Consider the following 19,300-nt stretch of genomic DNA (forward strand, 5'->3'; position numbering starts at 1 on the left):
CTCTCCTCTCCTCTCCTCTCCTCTCCTCTCCTCTCCTCTCCTCTCCCCTCCCCTCCCCTCCCCTCTCCTCTCCCCTCTCCACTCTCCTCTCCTCCTACCTGTTGTATGTCGAGGCTGGTGATGTCCAGGTGGATCAGACAGTTCTCTACACTGTCCATCATGTTGTTATCCTGTAGGTGGATCAGACAGTTCTCTACACTGTCCATCATGTTGTTATCCTGTAGGTGGATCAGACAGTTCTCTACACTGTCCATCATGTTGTTATCCTGTAGGTGGGTCAGACAGTTCTCTACACTGTCCATCATGTTGTTATCCTGTAGGTGGATCAGACAGGTCTCTACACTGTCCATCATGTTGTTATCCTGTAGGTGGATCAGACAGTTCTCTACACTGTCCATCATGTTGTTATCCTGTAGGTGGATCAGACAGGTCTCTACACTGTCCATCATGTTGTTATCCTGTAGGTGGATCAGACAGTTCTCTACACTGTCCATCATGTTGTTATCCTGTAGGTGGATCAGACAGGTCTCTACACTGTCCATCATGTTGTTATCCTGTAGGTGGATCAGACAGTTCTCTACACTGTCCATCATGTTGTTATCCTGTAGGTGGGTCAGACAGTTCTCTACACTGTCCATCATGTTGTTATCCTGTAGGTGGATCAGACAGTTCTCTACACTGTCCATCATGTTGTTATCCTGTAGGTGGATCAGACAGGTCTCTACACTGTCCATCATGTTGTTATCCTGTAGGTGGATCAGACAGTTCTCTACACTGTCCATCATGTTGTTATCCTGTAGGTGGATCAGACAGGTCTCTACACTGTCCATCATGTTGTTATCCTGTAGGTGGATCAGACAGTTCTCTACACTGTCCATCATGTTGTTATCCTGTAGGTGGATCAGACAGGTCTCTACACTGTCCATCATGTTGTTATCCTGTAGGTGGGTCAGCAGGTCTCTCAAGACGGGAGCGGTTACACAGCCCAGACGCTCCGACACGATGTGGGTTCAAACTCTCCAGTAAGACCCCCCGAGCCACACAGTTCTCCACCAGGCGGGTATATAGCTGGTTAAACAGTAGGTCCCTATAGGACCACAGAGAGAAGAGCACGTTCATGGTAACAGTTCTTCACCAGGCGGGTATATAGCTGGTTAAACAGTAGGTCCCTATAGGACCACAGAGAGAAGAGCACGTTCATGGTAACAGTTCTTCACCAGGCGGGTATATAGCTGGTTAAACAGTAGGTCCCTATAGGACCACAGAGAGAAGAGCACGTTCATGGTAACAGTTCTTCACCAGGCGGGTATATAGCTGGTTAAACAGTAGGTCCCTATAGGACCACAGAGAGAAGAGCACGTTCATGGTAACAGTTCTCCACCAGGCGGGTATATAGCTGGTTAAACAGTAGGTCCCTATAGGACCACAGAGAGAAGAGCACGTTCATGGTAACAGTTCTCCACCAGGCGGGTATATAGCTGGTTAAACAGTAGGTCCCTATAGGACCACAGAGAGAAGCGCACGTTCATGGTAACAGTTCTCCACCAGGCGGGTATATAGCTGGTTAAACAGTAGGTCCCTATAGGACCACAGAGAGAAGCGCACGTTCATGGTAACAGTTCTCCACCAGGCGGGTATATAGCTGGTTAAACAGTAGGTCCCTATAGGACCACAGAGAGAAGAGCACGTTCATGGTAACAGTTCACCACCAGGCGGGTATATAGCTGGTTAAACAGTAGGTCCCTATAGGACCACAGAGAGAAGAGCACGTTCATGCTAACAGTTCTTCACCAGGCGGGTATATAGCTGGTTAAACAGTAGGTCCCTATAGGACCACAGAGAGAAGAGCACGTTCATGGTAACAGTTCTTCACCAGGCGGGTATATAGCTGGTTAAACAGTAGGTCCCTATAGGACCACAGAGAGAAGAGCACGTTCATGGTAACAGTTCTTCACCAGGCGGGTATATAGCTGGTTAAACAGTAGGTCCCTATAGGACCACAGAGAGAAGAGCACGTTCATGGTAACAGTTCTCCACCAGGCGGGTATATAGCTGGTTAAACAGTAGGTCCCTATAGGACCACAGAGAGAAGAGCACGTTCATGGTAACAGTTCTTCACCAGGCGGGTATATAGCTGGTTAAACAGTAGGTCCCTATAGGACCACAGAGAGAAGAGCACGTTCATGGTAACAGTTCTTCACCAGGCGGGTATATAGCTGGTTAAACAGTAGGTCCCTATAGGACCACAGAGAGAAGAGCACGTTCATGGTAACAGTTCTTCACCAGGCGGGTATATAGCTGGTTAAACAGTAGGTCCCTATAGGACCACAGAGAGAAGAGCACGTTCATGGTAACAGTTCTCCACCAGGCGGGTATATAGCTGGTTAAACAGTAGGTCCCTATAGGACCACAGAGAGAAGCGCACGTTCATGGTAACAGTTCTCCACCAGGCGGGTATATAGCTGGTTAAACAGTAGGTCCCTATAGGACCACAGAGAGAAGCGCACGTTCATGGTAACAGTTCTCCACCAGGCGGGTATATAGCTGGTTAAACAGTAGGTCCCTATAGGACCACAGAGAGAAGAGCACGTTCATGGTAACAGTTCTCCACCAGGCGGGTATATAGCTGGTTAAACAGTAGGTCCCTATAGGACCACAGAGAGAAGAGCACGTTCATGGTAACAGTTCACCACCAGGCGGGTATATAGCTGGTTAAACAGTAGGTCCCTATAGGACCACAGAGAGAAGAGCACGTTCATGCTAACAGTTCTTCACCAGGCGGGTATATAGCTGGTTAAACAGTAGGTCCCTATAGGACCACAGAGAGAAGAGCACGTTCATGGTAACAGTTCTTCACCAGGCGGGTACAGTATATAGCTGGTTAAAAGAAGGTTAAACACCAGTCTCAACGTCAACAGTGAAGAGGCGACTCCGGGATGCTGGCCTTCTAGGCAGAGTCGCAAAGAAAAAAACATATCTCAGACTGGCCAATAAAAAGAAAAGATTTAGAGATGGGCAAAAGAACACAGACACTGGACAGAGGAACTCTGCCTAGAAGGCCAGCATCCTGGAGTCGCCTCTTCACTGTTGACGTTGAGACTGGTGTTTTGTGGGTACTATTTAATGAAGCTGCCAGTTGACTTGTGAGGCGTCTGTTTCTAAAACTAGACACTCTAATGTACTTGTCCTCTTGCTCAGTTGTGCACCGGGGCCTCCCACTCCTCTTTCTATTCTGGTTAGAGCCAGTTTGCGCTATTTGTGAAGGGAGTAGTACACAGCGTTGTACGAGATCTTCAGTTTCTTGGCAATTTCTCGCATGCAATAGCCTTCCTTTCTCAGAACAAGAATAGACTGACGAGTTTCAGAAGAAAGGTCTTTGTTTCTCACCATTTTGAGCCTGTAATTGAACCCACAAATTCTGTGGCTCCAGATACTCAACTAGTCTAAATGCCAGTTTTATTGCTTCTTTAATCAGAACAACAGTTTTCAGCTGTGCTAACATAATTGCAAAAGGGTTTTCTAATGATCAATTAGCCTTTTAAAATGATAAACTTGGATTAGCTAACACAACGTGCCATTGGAACACGGGAGTGATGGTTGCTGATAATGGGCCTCTATACGCCTATGTAGATATTCCCTTAAAAAAACTGCCGTTTCCTGCTACAATAGTCAGTTACAACATTAACAATGTCTACACTGTATTTCTGATCAATTTGATGTTATTTTAATGGACCAATATTTTAGCTTTTCTTCCAAAAACAAAGACATTTCTAAGTGACACCAAACTTTTGAACGGTAGTGTATGTGTTATGGCTTCACACCCCCTGCTATATTGTGGATAAAGAGTTAACTGTCTAACAGAACACAGAGGGTGTTCTTTAATGGAAGCCTCTCCAACAAAATCCAGGTAGAATCAGGAATTCCCCAGGGCAGCTGTCTAGGCCCATTACTTTTTCAATCTTCGCTAACGACATGCCAATGGCTTTGAGTAAAGCCAGTTTGTCTATGTATGCAGATGACTCAACACTATACACATCAGCTACTACAGCAACTGAAATGACTGCAACACTTAACAAAGAGCTGCAGTTAGTTTCAGAGTGGGTGGCAAGGAATAAGTTAGAAATATTTAGGACTAAAACTAAAAGCATTGTATTTGGGACAAAACATTCACTAAACCCTAAACCTCAACTAAATCTTGTAATAAATAATGTGGAAATGGAGCAAGTTGAGGTGACTAAACTGCTAGGAGTAACCCTAGATTGTAAACTGTCATGGTCAAAACATATTGATACAGTACTAACTAAGACTGGGAGAAGTCTGTCCATAATAAAGCGCTGTTTTGCCTTCATAACAACACTGTCAACAAGGCAGGTCCTACAGGCCCTAGTTTTGTCGCACCTGGACTACTGTTCAGTAATGTGGTCAGGTGCCACAAAGAGGGACTTAGGAAAAATGCAATTGGCTGAGAACAGGGCAGCACGGCTGACCCTTGGATGTACACAGAGAGCTAATATTAATAATATGCATGTCAATCTCTCCTGGCTGAAAGTGGAAGAGAGATTGACTTCATCACTACTTATATTTATGTTGAATGCACCGAGCTGTCTGTCTAAACTACTGGCACACAGCTCAGACACCGATGCATACCCTACAAGACATGCCACAAGAAGTGTCTTCACAGTCCTCAAGTCCAGACTATGGGAGGTGCACAGTACTACATAGAGCCATGACTACATGGAACTCTATTCCACATCAGGTAACTGACACAAGCTGTAAAATTAGATAGAAAAACAACAGATAAAAATACACCTTATGGAACAGCAGGGACTGTGAAGCAACACAAACATAGGGACAGACACACGCACACACACACACACACACACGATAACATACACACTACACACACACATAGATTTAGTACTGTAGATATGTGGTAGTGTTTGAGTAGGGGCCTGAGGGCACACAGTGTGTTGTGAAATCTGTGAATGTATTGTAATGTTTTTAAAATTGTATAAACTGCCTTCATTTTGCTGGACCCCAGGAAGAGTAGCTGCTGCCTTGGCAGCTATTGGGGATCCATAATGAATACAAATGCTAGGAGGCTCTGGGGCAGGGACGGGACCATAATAGACTGATAATAGAATTCTCTGGAGCAGGGACGGGATGGCTGTTCTTAAGTGAAGGAAGGAGCCTTTTAGTCCAGTCAGAGTGCAGCAGAGAGTAGAGTAGCAGCCCCTTCGGCACAGAGATGGACAGAGAAAGGAAGATCTTTCTCTCTCTCTCCAAACTAAGGCCGACCACCACAAAGGGTTATGAAAGGACAAACTGAAAGCCCGTTCACACAGGAACAAACTGAAAGCCCGTTCACACAGGAACAAACTGAAAGCACGTTCACACAGGAACAAACTGAAAGCACGTTCACACAGGGACAAACTGAAAGCACGTTCACACAGGGACAAACTGAAAGCACGTTCACACAGGAACAAACTGAAAGCACGTTCACACAGGAACAAACTGAAAGCACGTTCACACAGGAACAAACTGAAAGCACGTTCACACAGGGACAAACTGAAAGCACGTTCACACAGGAACAAACTGAAAGCACGTTCACACAGGAACAAACTGAAAGCACGTTCACACAGGGACAAACTGAAAGCACGTTCACACAGGGACAAACTGAAAGCACGTTCACACAGGAACAAACTGAAAGCACGTTCACACAGGAACAAACTGAAAGCACGTTCACACAGGAACAAACTGAAAGCACGTTCACACAGGAACAGACAAACTGAAAGCACGTTCACACAGGAACAAACTGAAAGCACGTTCACACAGGAACAAACTGAAAGCACGTTCACACAGGAACAAACTGAAAGCACGTTCACACAGGAACAGACTGAAAGCACGTTCACACAGGAACAAACTGAAAGCACGTTCACACAGGAACAGACTGAAAGCACGTTCACACAGGAACAAACTGAAAGCACGTTCACACAGGAACAAACTGAAAGCACGTTCACACAGGAACAAACTGAAAGCACGTTCACACAGGAACAGAGACTGAAAGCACGTTCACACAGGAACAAACTGAAAGCACGTTCACACAGGAACAGACTGAAAGCACGTTCACACAGGAACAAACTGAAAGCACGTTCACACAGGAACAAACTGAAAGCACGTTCACACAGGAACAAACTGAAAGCACGTTCACACAGGAACAAACTGAAAGCACGTTCACACAGGAACAGACTGAAAGCACGTTCACACAGGAACAAACTGAAAGCACGTTCACACAGGAACAGACTGAAAGCACGTTCACACAGGAACAAACTGAAAGCACGTTCACACAGGAACAAACTGAAAGCACGTTCACACAGGAACAGACAAACTGAAAGCACGTTCACACAGGAACAAACTGAAAGCACGTTCACACAGGAACAAACTGAAAGCACGTTCACACAGGAACAAACTGAAAGCACGTTCACACAGGAAAAAACAAACAGATGTCTTCTGGCAGCGGATTGACTCCCTTTGTTTATCATTTGTTTTTCATTTTTAATGCAGTTAGTTTGATCTGCGCTGAGAGATCTTTATTTTGTTTGACTGGGGTTCTCTTCAAGGGACAAAGTGTGCATTAAAGGGATATTTAAAAATAATTCTGCTTTATATTCATCAGCACCACCCCAACATCAACATATGTTAAAATGGTACGTTTCTATGTTTTGTAGTAAAAAAAGATGGAGAAAGATAAGTGTTTGAAGTGGCATCATCAACCAATTAGTAGGAAATGCCTACTCCAAATTGGTTAAAATCATATGATGCACACCGATGATGTCATTGGAAACACTTATCTTTCTCCATATTTTTTACTACAAAACATAGAAACTAGGCATTTTCACATATGTTGATGTTGGGGTGGTGCTGATGAATATAAAGCAGAATTATTTTTAAATATCCCTTTAATGCACACTTTGTCCCTTGAAGAGAACCCCAGTCAAACAAAATAAAGATCTCTCAGCGCAGATCAAACTAACTGCATTAAAAATGAAATCTGTTGCCAGAAGAAATCTCAGTTTGTTCTTTCATAACCTTTTGTGGAGGTCAGCCTTCATTTTGAGAGAGAGATTACAATTTGTATTTTTTTTATTGAACCTTTATTTAACTAGGCAACTCAGTTAAGAACAAATTCTTATTTACAATGACGGCCTACCCCGGCCAAACCCGGACGACGCTGGGCCAATTATGCGCCGCACTATGGGACTCCCAATCACAGCCGGTTGTGATATAGCCTGGAATCGAACCAGGATCTGTAGTGACACCTCTTGTACTGAGATGCAGTGCCTTTGACCGCTGCGCCACTCAGGAGACCAAAGAGAGAAAGATCTTCCTTTCTCTGTCCATCGCTGTGCCGAAGGGGCTGCTCTCTACTGCACTCTGACTGGACTAAAAGGGGCTGCTCTCTACTGCACTCTGACTGGACTAAAAGGGGCTGCTCTCTGCTGCACTCTGACTGGACTAAAAGGGGCTGCTCTCTGCTGCACTCTGACTGGACTAAAAGGGGCTGCTCTCTGCTGCACTCTGACTGGACTAAAAGGGGCTGCTCTCTGCTGCACTCTGACTGGACTAAAAGGGGCTGCTCTCTGCTGCACTCTGACTGGACTAAAAGGGGCTGCTCTCTGCTGCACTCTGACTGGACTAAAAGGGGCTGCTCTCTGCTGCACTCTGACTGGACTAAAAGGGGCTGCTCTCTGCTGCACTCTGACTGGACTAAAAGGGGCTGCTCTCTGCTGCACTCTGACTGGACTAAAAGGCTCCTTCCTTCACTCAAGAACTGCAGATGATATGAAGTTGAAAAAATGTGAACTGTCCCTTTAATGAATAAGCTAACAGAGTGCTGGGAATAGGCAACGCAAGAGCCATCAGACGCAATGTCTGTGTCAGTGTGTGTGTCTTACGTCCTCTGCAGCAGCAGACAGTAATCTACCATGACAGGCACCATGTCCTACGGACAGAGAGAAAGAGAGAGATGGAGGGATGAAGGGAGAATGGAGAGAGAGAGAGAGATTAGCTACTCAACCCAGGCAGCCTAAGCACAAGGACAAGCCTTAAAGGCCAATGGAAGACAGGTTTCAAGGTCCCGAGCGTTGTCAAACTGAACCGTGGGACGGATTAACGTGTGTATCGTGGGGTGTGTGTGTATCGTGGGGTGTGTGTGTGTATCGTGGGGTGTGTGTGTACCTGGAAATGTTGTTCCATGACCTGTATCTTGCCGTGTTCTGGACATTTCTTCACTGAGCGCTCCACATACTGGAACAGAATCTCAATCATCTAGACAGGAAGTACAATCAATCAGTCAATCAATCAGTCAATCAGTCAATCAAATTAGATAGATTTCTTTGTGGAAGGGGGGTGGGTAGGAAAGGAAGGGAGGGAGGCGGGAAGGATGAAGGGTGGAAGAGGGATTCACCTTGTCTGCCACTACACCTTTCCTCTTTGCTGGGTCCCCAAACAGTCCTGGAAAAATAACAGACATTCACAATACATCAACACAATTACTCATAAAGGGTTGTGTGTTTTCACTTTAGTGAGAAAAGAAAAATCTATGTAAAAAATCTGGTATTAAAGGTATAATGGCCTCTGTGCCATCAGTGAAAAAGCCTCCAACAGAAAGTAAAGTACTGTAGTGTATGAATGATTCAAGGACAAACAGTGAAAACACCTGTCCTTCGTAGTACAGGAGAGACCAGGCTTTCCACACAGTAGATCTTATAGTACAGGAGAGACCAGGCTTTCCACACAGTAGATCTTATAGTACAGAAGAGACCAGGCTTTCCACACACTAGATCTTATAGTACAGGAGAGACCAGGCTTTCCACACAGTAGATCTTATAGTACAGAAGAGACCAGGCTTTCCACACACTAGATCTTATAGTACAGGAGAGACCAGGCTTTCCACAGACTAGATCTTATAGTACAGAAGAGACCAGGCTTTCCACACAGTAGATCTTATAGTACAGGAGAGACCAGGCTTTCCACACAGTAGATCTTATAGTACAGAAGAGACCAGGCTTTCCACACAGTAGATCTTATAGTACAGGAGAGACCAGGCTTTCCACACAGTAGATCTTATAGTACAGAAGAGACCAGGCTTTCCACACACTAGATCTTATAGTACAGGAGAGACCAGGCTTTCCACACACTAGATCTTATAGTACAGAAGAGACCAGGCTTTCCACACACTAGATCTTATAGTACAGAAGAGACCAGGCTTTCCACACACTAGATCCTATAGTACAGAAGAGACCAGGCTTTCCACACAGTAGATCTTATAGTACAGAAGAGACCAGGCTTTCCACACACTAGATCTTATAGTACAGAAGAGACCAGGCTTTCCACACAGTAGATCTTATAGTACAGGAGAGACCAGGCTTTCCACACAGTAGATCTTATAGTACAGAAGAGACCAGGCTTTCCACACAGTAGATCTTATAGTACAGAAGAGACCAGGCTTTCCACACAGTAGATCTTATAGTACAGAAGAGACCAGGCTTTCCACACAGTAGATCTTATAGTACAGAAGAGACCAGGCTTTCCACACAGTAGATCTTATAGTACAGAAGAGACCAGGCTTTCCACACAGTAGATCTTAGACCTTCAGAAATAGGTTTTCTAAAGGCTGGTTTTCAGTTGGTCTATCAACATGTCATGTAGACAGCTGTAGCAGTGACATCATGAACATTCTATTGATGTCCGACATCAAACTTGTCGTTGTCGTAATGAAAAAGTATAAACTCAAAACGACGGGCTGCCTGGTGGTTGAAAATAGCATAAAAGCTGTATTTTAACACCAATAAACCCATCCGTTTAAACATTAATTTAGTAGATGTCAATCCAGCAAACCAGGCAACTAAAAACAACTTCCTTAACAATATTTTGATTGGTTTCTAGATTGTTAGCTAGCCTGTTCAAATTGCCTTTACCTCCCTTATCTCACCTCATTTGCTCAAATTGTATATAGTCTTATTTTTGTCTACTGCATCATTGATTGTATGTTGTTTTACTCCATGTGTAACTCTGTGTTGTTGTATGTTGTCGAACTGCTTTGCTTTATCTTGGCCAGGTCGCAATTGTAAATGAGAACTTGTTCTCAACTTGCCTACCTGGTTAAATAAAGGTGAAATAAATAAAATAATGACCATGTCATAGCTGACAAGCTAACTTATATTCATTATTACAGCAAAATAAACTCACAACAAGACCATTATTTACAAGTTAATGGCGAGCTAATTACAGAAAATAGCTTACGGTTGTTCAGTGTGTCATTGCGGTCTCAGTCAGGTAACCATGACAACGGACGCAGCAACGGTCTACAGACATTCCACCGGAGTAGAAATGAAATGTTGTTTTGACCAGAGACACTCGCATTCTAATTGTCTATAGACATGTTAACAGACAAAGTAGAAACCAGCCTTAGGAGAGGAGAGGAGAGGAGAGGAGGGAGAGGACAGGAGAGGGAGAAGGAGAGAAGGAGAAGAGGGAGAAGGAGAAGAGGGGAGAGGGAGAAGGAGAAGAGGGGAGAGGGAGAAGGAGAGGAGGGGAGAGGGAGAAGGAGAAGAGGGGAGAGGGAGAAGGAGAGGAGGGGAAAGGGAGAAGGAGAAGAGGGGAGAGGGAGAAGGAGAAGAGGGGAGAGGGAGAAGGAGAAGAGGGGAGAGGGAGAAGGAGAGGAGGGGAGAGGGAGAAGAGGGGAGAGGGAGAAGGAGAAGAGGGGAGAGGGAGAAGAGGGGAGAGGGAGAAGGAGAGGAGGGGAAAGGGAGAAGGAGAAGAGGGGAGAGGGAGAAGAGGGGAGAGGGAGAAGGAGAAGAGGGGAGAGGGAGAAGGAGAGGAGGGGAGAGGGAGAAGGAGAAGAGGGGAGAGGGAGAAGGAGAAGAGGGGAGAGGGAGAAGGAGAAGAGGGGAGAGGGAGAAGGAGAAGAGGGGAGAGGGAGAAGGAGAGGAGGGGAGAGGGAGAAGGAGAAGAGGGGAGAGGGAGAAGGAGAAGAGGGGAGAGGGAGAAGGAGAGGAGGGGAAAGGGAGAAGGAGAAGAGGGGAGAGGGAGAAGGAGAAGAGGGGAGAGGGAGAAGGAGAGGAGGGGAGAGGGAGAAGGAGAAGAGGGGAGAGGGAGAAGGAGAAGAGGGGAGAGGGAGAAGGAGAAGAGGGGAGAGGGAGAAGGAGAGGAGGGGAAAGGGAGAAGGAGAAGAGGGGAGAGGGAGAAGAGGGGAGAGGGAGAAGAGGGGAGAGGGAGAAGGAGAAGAGGGGAGAGGGAGAAGGAGAAGAGGGGAGAGGGAGAAGGAGAAGAGGGGAGAGGGAGATGGAGAAGAGGGGAGAGGGAGAAGGAGAAGAGGGGAGAGGGAGAAGGAGAAGAGGGGAGAGGGAGAAGGAGAAGAGGGGAGAGGGAGAAGGAGAGGAGGGGAGAGGGAGAAGGAGAGGAGGGGAGAGGGAGAAGGAGAGGAGGGGAGAGGGAGAAGGAGAAGAGGGGAGAGGGAGAAGGAGAAGAGGGGAGAGGGAGAAGGAGAAGAGGGGAGAGGGAGAAGGAGAAGAGGGGAGAGGGAGAAGGAGAAGAGGGGAGAGGGAGAAGGAGAAGAGGGGAGAGGGAGAAGGAGAAGAGGGGAGAGGGAGAAGGAGAGGAGGGGAAAGGGAGAAGGAGAAGAGGGGAAAGGGAGAACGAGAGGAGGGGAGAGGGAGAAGGAGAAGAGGCTATTCACCCAGTACAGCCTTGGCAGTGCCCTCATGGAAGGACCAGGCCAAGGACAGAGCCTCAACAAAACGTTCCTGTTTCAACAGACAGTCCACCCGCTGTGTGTGAGAGAGAGAAAGAGTTACAGCAGTGAATGTCTCCAACAGTACAGGTCCATTAAATCCCCCTCAGAGACACAGGTCCATTAAATCCCCCTCCTAGACACACAGGTCCATTAAATCCCCCTCAGAGACACAGGTCCATTAAATCCCACTCAGAGACACAGGTCCATTAAATCCCCCTCAGAGAGACACAGGTCCATTAAATCCCACTCAGAGAGACACACAGGTCCATTAAATCCCACTCAGAGAGACACAGGTCCATTAAATCCCCCTCCAAGAGACACAGGTCCATTAAATCCCCCTCAGAGAGACACACAGGTCCATTAAATCCCACTCAGAGAGACACACAGGTCCATTAAATCCCCCTCAGAGAGACACACAGGTCCATTAAATCCCACTCAGAGAGACACACAGGTCCATTAAATCCCACTCAGAGAGACACACAGGTCCATTAAATCCCCCTCAGAGAGACACACAGGTCCATTAAATCCCCCTCAGAGAGACACACAGGTCCATTAAATCCCACTCAGAGAGACACACAGGTCCATTAAATCCCACTCAGAGAGACACACAGGTCCATTAAATCCCCCTCAGAGAGACACACAGGTCCATTAAATCCCACTCAGAGAGACACACAGGTCCATTAAATCCCCCTCAGAGAGACACACAGGTCCATTAAATCCCCCTCAGAGAGACACACAGGTCCATTAAATCCCACTCAGAGAGACACACAGGTCCATTAAATCCCCCTCAGAGACACACAGGTCCATTAAATCCCCCTCAGAGAGACACACAGGTCCATTAAATCCCCCTCAGAGAGACACAGGTCCATTAAATCCCCCTCCTAGACACACAGGTCCATTAAATCCCCCTCAGAGAGACACACAGGTCCATTAAATCCCCCTCAGAGACACACAGGTCCATTAAATCCCCCTCAGAGAGACACACAGGTCCATTAAATCCCCTCAGAGAGACACAGGTCCATTAAATCCCCCTCCTAGACACACAGGTCCATTAAATCCCCCTCAGAGAGACACACAGGTCCATTAAATCCCCCTCAGAGAGACACAGGTCCATTAAATCCCCCTCAGAGACACACAGGTCCATTAAATCCCCCTCAGAGAGACACACAGGTCCATTAAATCCCCCTCAGAGAGACACAGGTCCATTAAATCCCCCTCCTAGACACACAGGTCCATTAAATCCCCCTCAGAGAGACACACAGGTCCATTAAATCCCCCTCAGAGACACACAGGTCCATTAAATCCCCCTCAGAGAGACACACAGGTCCATTAAATCCCCCTCAGAGAGACACAGGTCCATTAAATCCCCCTCCTAGACACACAGGTCCATTAAATCCCCCTCAGAGAGACACACAGGTCCATTAAATCCCCCTCAGAGAGACACAGGTCCATTAAATCCCCCTCAGAGACACACAGGTCCATTAAATCCCCCTCCTAGACACACAGGTCCATTAAATCCCCCTCAGAGAGACACAGGTCCATTAAATCCCCCTCAGAGACAGATCACAGGTAGAATGATATAATAGATAACCTTTAGTTTTAGAATGGTATTGGCAAGTCAGAGACACTTACCTCCCTCCAGTTCCTCAGAGTCATGATGTGGGCTGACTGGAACAGAGAAAAGGCCTCAATTAGACAACGCTTGTGTTTCTTCTTCACCTGTACACACACACACACACACAGTGACATATACAGACACCTACCTTGGTCCCCAGTAGTACCATCTGTCCTGCGTAGCTGCAGACAGACTGGTAGCAGGCCTTCTCTCCTACTAGGGCCTAAAACACAAACTGTTAGGCTGGAGAGCAGAGGTCAAAGGCCAGGACACTGTTATTCAGAGTGAAAATCAACCAAAATCATCCATGACTGCTACTTCTCAATAATACTTTTAGATACAAATGTGGCAAATATATGCCAAGAATCCTGAACAAGACCTTTGTACGGACTCAATGATTATCTCAGGAAGATCCAAAACATCATGGTCCTGATTGGTTGATGCTGACTCTGAATGACTCCATGTAGAGGTATGGGAGACAGGTGGGGGGGAATCACTGGTGACCCCCTGCTCCTTGATTTAACAGCTTCAGTCCCCCTGAAAACACGCTCTCCTCTCTGACAGGCTGCTTCTGATCCAGTGACTAGGACGTTGGTCCTGTATGATTGGACAGAGCCACCTGCTCTACACCAGGTCAGAACCAGTGATGTAACTGTTTCATTCCAGGTAATGGTCTGTAACCTTACCAGCTGGTTTCAACAGTTTGGTGTTTAGTAGTGAAGGTAGTGGAGACTGATTCTTCAGGGGGAGAAATTATCTTGTGCAACCTTTTCCCACTAGCCAGCCTAGTCCTGTCCTGTCTGACCCTGCTCCATAACCCTTAACCTTTGACCCATCAAACTTACCTGACACCCCTACTACCACTGACCTCTAACCCCTCACCTGTGACCTTTGCCAGTGCCAGGTGATGCCTTCCCCTCTACAGCTACTGACCTATGACCCCTTTTCCATGCCCTTTCACCCCTACCACTTCCCTACCATTACTTCTCAACCCTCACTATCTACCCACCGCAACCTCTCTACCGTCACCTCTGACGTCTGACCCTGACCCCTCACCCCTGACCCTCACCAGCGCCTGGCTGACGTTTCACCCCGTGGCCAGCGATTTAAAATGGCTGCTGTTGTAGACCAGCTGCACCTCAGCCACGTCCAAGCTCTCCAGCTCCTCCTGGCTGGGTCGGTCCACCACACGCAGCTTCTCCCCACTGTCCATCACCACCAGGGTACGACTGTTGATCCACTGTGGAGGGGGAGGGGAAACAATCAGTCAGTGGCTGTGAAAGAGCCAGAGAGTCACAGAGAGAGAGACAAAGGGAGGGAGACGGGGTGAAGGAGAAGGATAATAACAGAGAGACAGGAGGTGAAGGAGAGGGATAATAACAGAGAGACAGGAGGTGAAGGAGAGGGATAATAACAGAGAGGCAGGAGGTGAAGGAGAGGGATAATAACAGAGAGGCAGGAGGTGAAGGAGAAGGATAATAACAGAGACAGGAGGTGAAGGAGAGGGATAATAACAGAGAGGCAGGAGGTGAAGGAGAGGGATAATAACAGAGAGACAGGAGGTGAAGGAGAGGGATAATAACAGAGACAGGAGGTGAAGGAGAGGGATAATAACAGAGAGGCAGGGGGTGAAGGAGAGGGATAATAACAGAGAGGCAGGAGGAGAGGGATAATAACAGAGAGGCAGGAGGTGAAGGAGAAGGATAATAACAGAGAGACAGGAGGTGAAGGAGAAGGATAATAACAGAGAGACAGGAGGTGAAGGAGAGGGATAATAACAGAGAGGCAGGAGGTGAAGGAGAGGGATAATAACAGAGAGGCAGGAGGTGAAGGAGAGGGATAATAACAGAGAGGCAGGAGGTGAAGGAGAAGGATAATAACAGAGACAGGAGGTGAAGGAGAGGGATAATAACAGAGAGGCAGGAGGTGAAGGAGAGGGATAATAACAGAGAGACAGGAGGTGAAGGAGAGGGATAATAACAGAGACAGGAGGTGAAGGAGAGGGATAATAACAGAGAGGCAGGGGGTGAAGGAGAGGGATAATAACAGAGAGGCAGGAGGAGAGGGATAATAACAGAGAGGCAGGAGGTGAAGGAGAGGGATAATAACAGAGAGACAGGAGGTGAAGGAGAGGGATAATAACAGAGAGACAGGAGGTGAAGGAGAGGGATAATAACAGAGAGGCAGGAGGTGAAGGAGAGGGATAATAACAGAGAGGCAGGAGGTGAAGGAGAGGGATAATAACAGAGAGGCAGGAGGTGAAGGAGAAGGATAATAACAGAGAGGCAGGAGGTGAAGGAGAAGGATAATAACAGAGAGGCAGGGGGTGAAGGAGAAGGATAATAACAGAGAAACAGGAGGTGAAGGAGAGGGATAATAACAGAGAGGCAGGAGGTGAAGGAGAAGGATAATAACAGAGAGGCAGGAGGTGAAGGAGAAGGATAATAACAGAGAGGCAGGAGGTGAAGGAGAAGGATAATAACAGAGAGGCAGGAGGTGAAGGAGAGGGATAATAACAGAGGCAGGAGGTGAAGGAGAGGGATAATAACAGAGAGGCAGGAGGTGAAGGAGAGGGATAATAACAGAGACAGGAGGTGAAGGAGAGGGATAATAACAGAGAGACAGGAGGTGAAGGAGAGGGATAATAACAGAGAGGCAGGAGGTGAAGGAGAGGGATAATAACAGAGAGACAGGAGGTGAAGGAGAGGGATAATAACAGAGAGACAGGAGGTGAAGGAGAGGGATAATAACAGAGAGGCAGGAGGTGAAGGAGAGGGATAATAACAGAGAGGCAGGAGGTGAAGGAGAGGGATAATAACAGAGAGGCAGGAGGTGAAGGAGAGGGATAATAACAGAGAGGCAGGAGGTGAAGGAGAAGGATAATAACAGAGAGGCAGGAGGTGAAGGAGAAGGATAATAACAGAGAGACAGGAGGTGAAGGAGAGGGATAATAACAGAGAGGCAGGGGTGAAGGAGAGGGATAATAACAGAGAGACAGGAGGTGAAGGAGAGGGATAATAACAGAGAGGCAGGAGGTGAAGGAGAGGGATAATAACAGAGAGACAGGAGGTGAAGGAGAAGGATAATAACAGAGAGGCAGGAGGTGAAGGAGAGGGATAATAACAGAGAGACAGGAGGTGAAGGAGAGGGATAATAACAGAGAGACAGGAGGTGAAGGAGAGGGATAATAACAGAGAGGCAGGAGGTGAAGGAGGAGGATAATAACAGAGAGGCAGGAGGTGAAGGAGAGGGATAATAACAGAGAGGCAGGAGGTGAAGGAGAGGGATAATAACAGAGAGGCAGGGTGAAGGAGAGGGATAATAACAGAGAGACAGGGGGTGAAGGAGAGGGATAATAACAGAGACAGGAGGTGAAGGAGAAGGATAATAACAGAGAGGCAGGAGGTGAAGGAGAAGGATAATAACAGAGAGACAGGAGGTGAAGGAGAAGGATAATAACAGAGAGACAGGGGGTGAAGGAGAGGGATAATAACAGAGAGACAGGAGGTGAAGGAGAAGGATAATAACAGAGAGGCAGGAGGTGAAGGAGAGGGATAATAACAGAGAGACAGGAGGTGAAGGAGAAGGATAATAACAGAGACAGGGGGTGAAGGAGAGGGATAATAACAGAGAGGCAGGAGGTGAAGGAGAGGGATAATAACAGAGAGACAGGAGGTGAAGGAGAGGATAATAACAGAGAGACAGGGGGTGAAGGAGAGGGATAATAACAGAGAGGCAGGAGGTGAAGGAGAGGGATAATAACAGAGAGACAGGAGGTGAAGGAGAGCTATAATAACAGAGAGGCAGGAGGTGAAGGAGAGGGATAATAACAGAGAGACAGGAGGTGAAGGAGAAGGATAATAACAGAGAGACAGGAGGTGAAGGAGAGGGATAATAACAGAGAGCAGGAGGTGAAGGAGAGGGATAATAACAGAGAGGCAGGAGGTGAAGGAGAGGGATAATAACAGAGAGGCAGGAGGTGAAGGAGAAGGATAATAACAGAGAGGCAGGAGGTGAAGGAGAGGGATAATAACAGAGAGGCAGGAGGTGAAGGAGAGGGATAATAACAGAGGCAGGAGGTGAAGGAGAGGGATAATAACAGAGAGGCAGGAGGTGAAGGAGAGGGATAATAACAGAGAGACAGGAGGTGAAGGAGAGGGATAATAACAGAGAGACAGGAGGTGAAGGAGAGGGATAATAACAGAGAGACAGGAGGTGAAGGAGAGGGATAATAACAGAGAGGCAGGAGGTGAAGGAGAGGGATAATAACAGAGAGGCAGGAGGTGAAGGAGAGGGATAATAACAGAGAGGCAGGAGGTGAAGGAGAGGGATAATAACAGAGAGACAGGAGGTGAAGGAGAGGGATAATAGAGACAGGAGGTGAAGGAGAGGTATAATAACAGAGAGGCAGGAGGTGAAGGAGAGGGATAATAACAGAGAGGCAGGAGGTGAAGGAGAGGGATAATAACAGAGAGACAGGAGGTAAAGGAGAGGGATAATAACAGAGAGGCAGGAGGTGAAGGAGAGGGATAATAACAGAGAGGCAGGGGGTGAAGGAGAGGGATAATAACAGAGAGGCAGGAGGAGAGGGATAATAACAGAGAGGCAGGAGGTGAAGGAGAGGGATAATAACAGAGAGACAGGAGGTGAAGGAGAGGGATAATAACAGAGAGGCAGGGTGAAGGAGAGGGATAATAACAGAGAGACAGGAGGTGAAGGAGAGGGATAATAACAGAGAGACAGGAGGTGAAGGAGAGGGATAATAACAGAGAGACAGGAGGTGAAGGAGAGGGATAATAACAGAGAGACAGGAGGTGAAGGAGAGGGATAATAACAGAGAGGCAGGAGGTGAAGGAGAGGGATAATAACAGAGAGGCAGGAGGTGAAGGAGAGGGATAATAACAGAGAGGCAGGAGGTGAAGGAGAAGGATAATAACAGAGAGGCAGGAGGTGAAGGAGAAGGATAATAACAGAGAGACAGGAGGTGAAGGAGAGGGATAATAACAGAGAGGCAGGGTGAAGGAGAGGGATAATAACAGAGAGACAGGAGGTGAAGGAGAGGGATAATAACAGAGAGGCAGGAGGTGAAGGAGAGGGATAATAACAGAGAGACAGGAGGTGAAGGAGAAGGATAATAACAGAGAGGCAGGCGGTGAAGGAGAGGGATAATAACAGAGAGGCAGGAGGTGAAGGAGAGGGATAATAACAGAGAGACAGGAGGTGAAGGAGAGGGATAATAACAGAGAGACAGGAGGTGAAGGAGAGGGATAATAACAGAGAGACAGGAGGTGAAGGAGAAGGATAATAACAGAGAGACAGGAGGTGAAGGAGAGGGATAATAACAGAGAGACAGGAGGTGAAGGAGAGGGATAATAACAGAGAGACAGGAGGTGAAGGAGAGGGATAATAACAGAGAGGCAGGAGGTGAAGGAGAGGGATAATAACAGAGAGGCAGGAGGTGAAGGAGAGGGATAATAACAGAGAGGCAGGAGGTGAAGGAGAAGGATAATAACAGAGAGGCAGGAGGTGAAGGAGAAGGATAATAACAGAGAGACAGGAGGTGAAGGAGAGGGATAATAACAGAGAGGCAGGGTGAAGGAGAGGGATAATAACAGAGAGACAGGAGGTGAAGGAGAGGGATAATAACAGAGAGGCAGGAGGTGAAGGAGAGGGATAATAACAGAGACACAGGAGGTGAAGGAGAAGGATAATAACAGAGAGGCAGGAGGTGAAGGAGAGGGATAATAACAGAGAGGCAGGAGGTGAAGGAGAGGGATAATAACAGAGAGACAGGAGGTGAAGGAGAGGGATAATAACAGAGAGACAGGAGGTGAAGGAGAGGGATAATAACAGAGAGGCAGGAGGTGAAGGAGAAGGATAATAACAGA

The 19,300-nt window shown here is 47.1% G+C and overlaps 1 protein-coding gene across 1 annotated transcript in view; it reads right to left on the reverse strand.

Annotated features, from left to right (window-relative positions):
• LOC106574831 (vacuolar protein sorting-associated protein 8 homolog) overlaps window positions 1-19,300 on the reverse strand; it is a 157,405-nt gene that overhangs the window by 86,118 nt on the left and 51,987 nt on the right. Inside the window, 10 exon segments of the mRNA XM_045698361.1 lie at window positions 99-161; window positions 930-1,005; window positions 1,007-1,087; window positions 7,956-8,002; window positions 8,239-8,328; window positions 8,468-8,514; window positions 11,741-11,831; window positions 13,430-13,465; window positions 13,561-13,635; window positions 14,482-14,652. Of these exon segments, the coding sequence (XP_045554317.1) occupies window positions 99-161; window positions 930-1,005; window positions 1,007-1,087; window positions 7,956-8,002; window positions 8,239-8,328; window positions 8,468-8,514; window positions 11,741-11,831; window positions 13,430-13,465; window positions 13,561-13,635; window positions 14,482-14,652 (777 nt within the window).

Source organism: Salmo salar, chromosome ssa16 (assembly GCF_905237065.1).
Source record: "Salmo salar chromosome ssa16, Ssal_v3.1, whole genome shotgun sequence".
NCBI classification, from domain to species: Eukaryota; Metazoa; Chordata; class Actinopteri; order Salmoniformes; family Salmonidae; genus Salmo; species Salmo salar.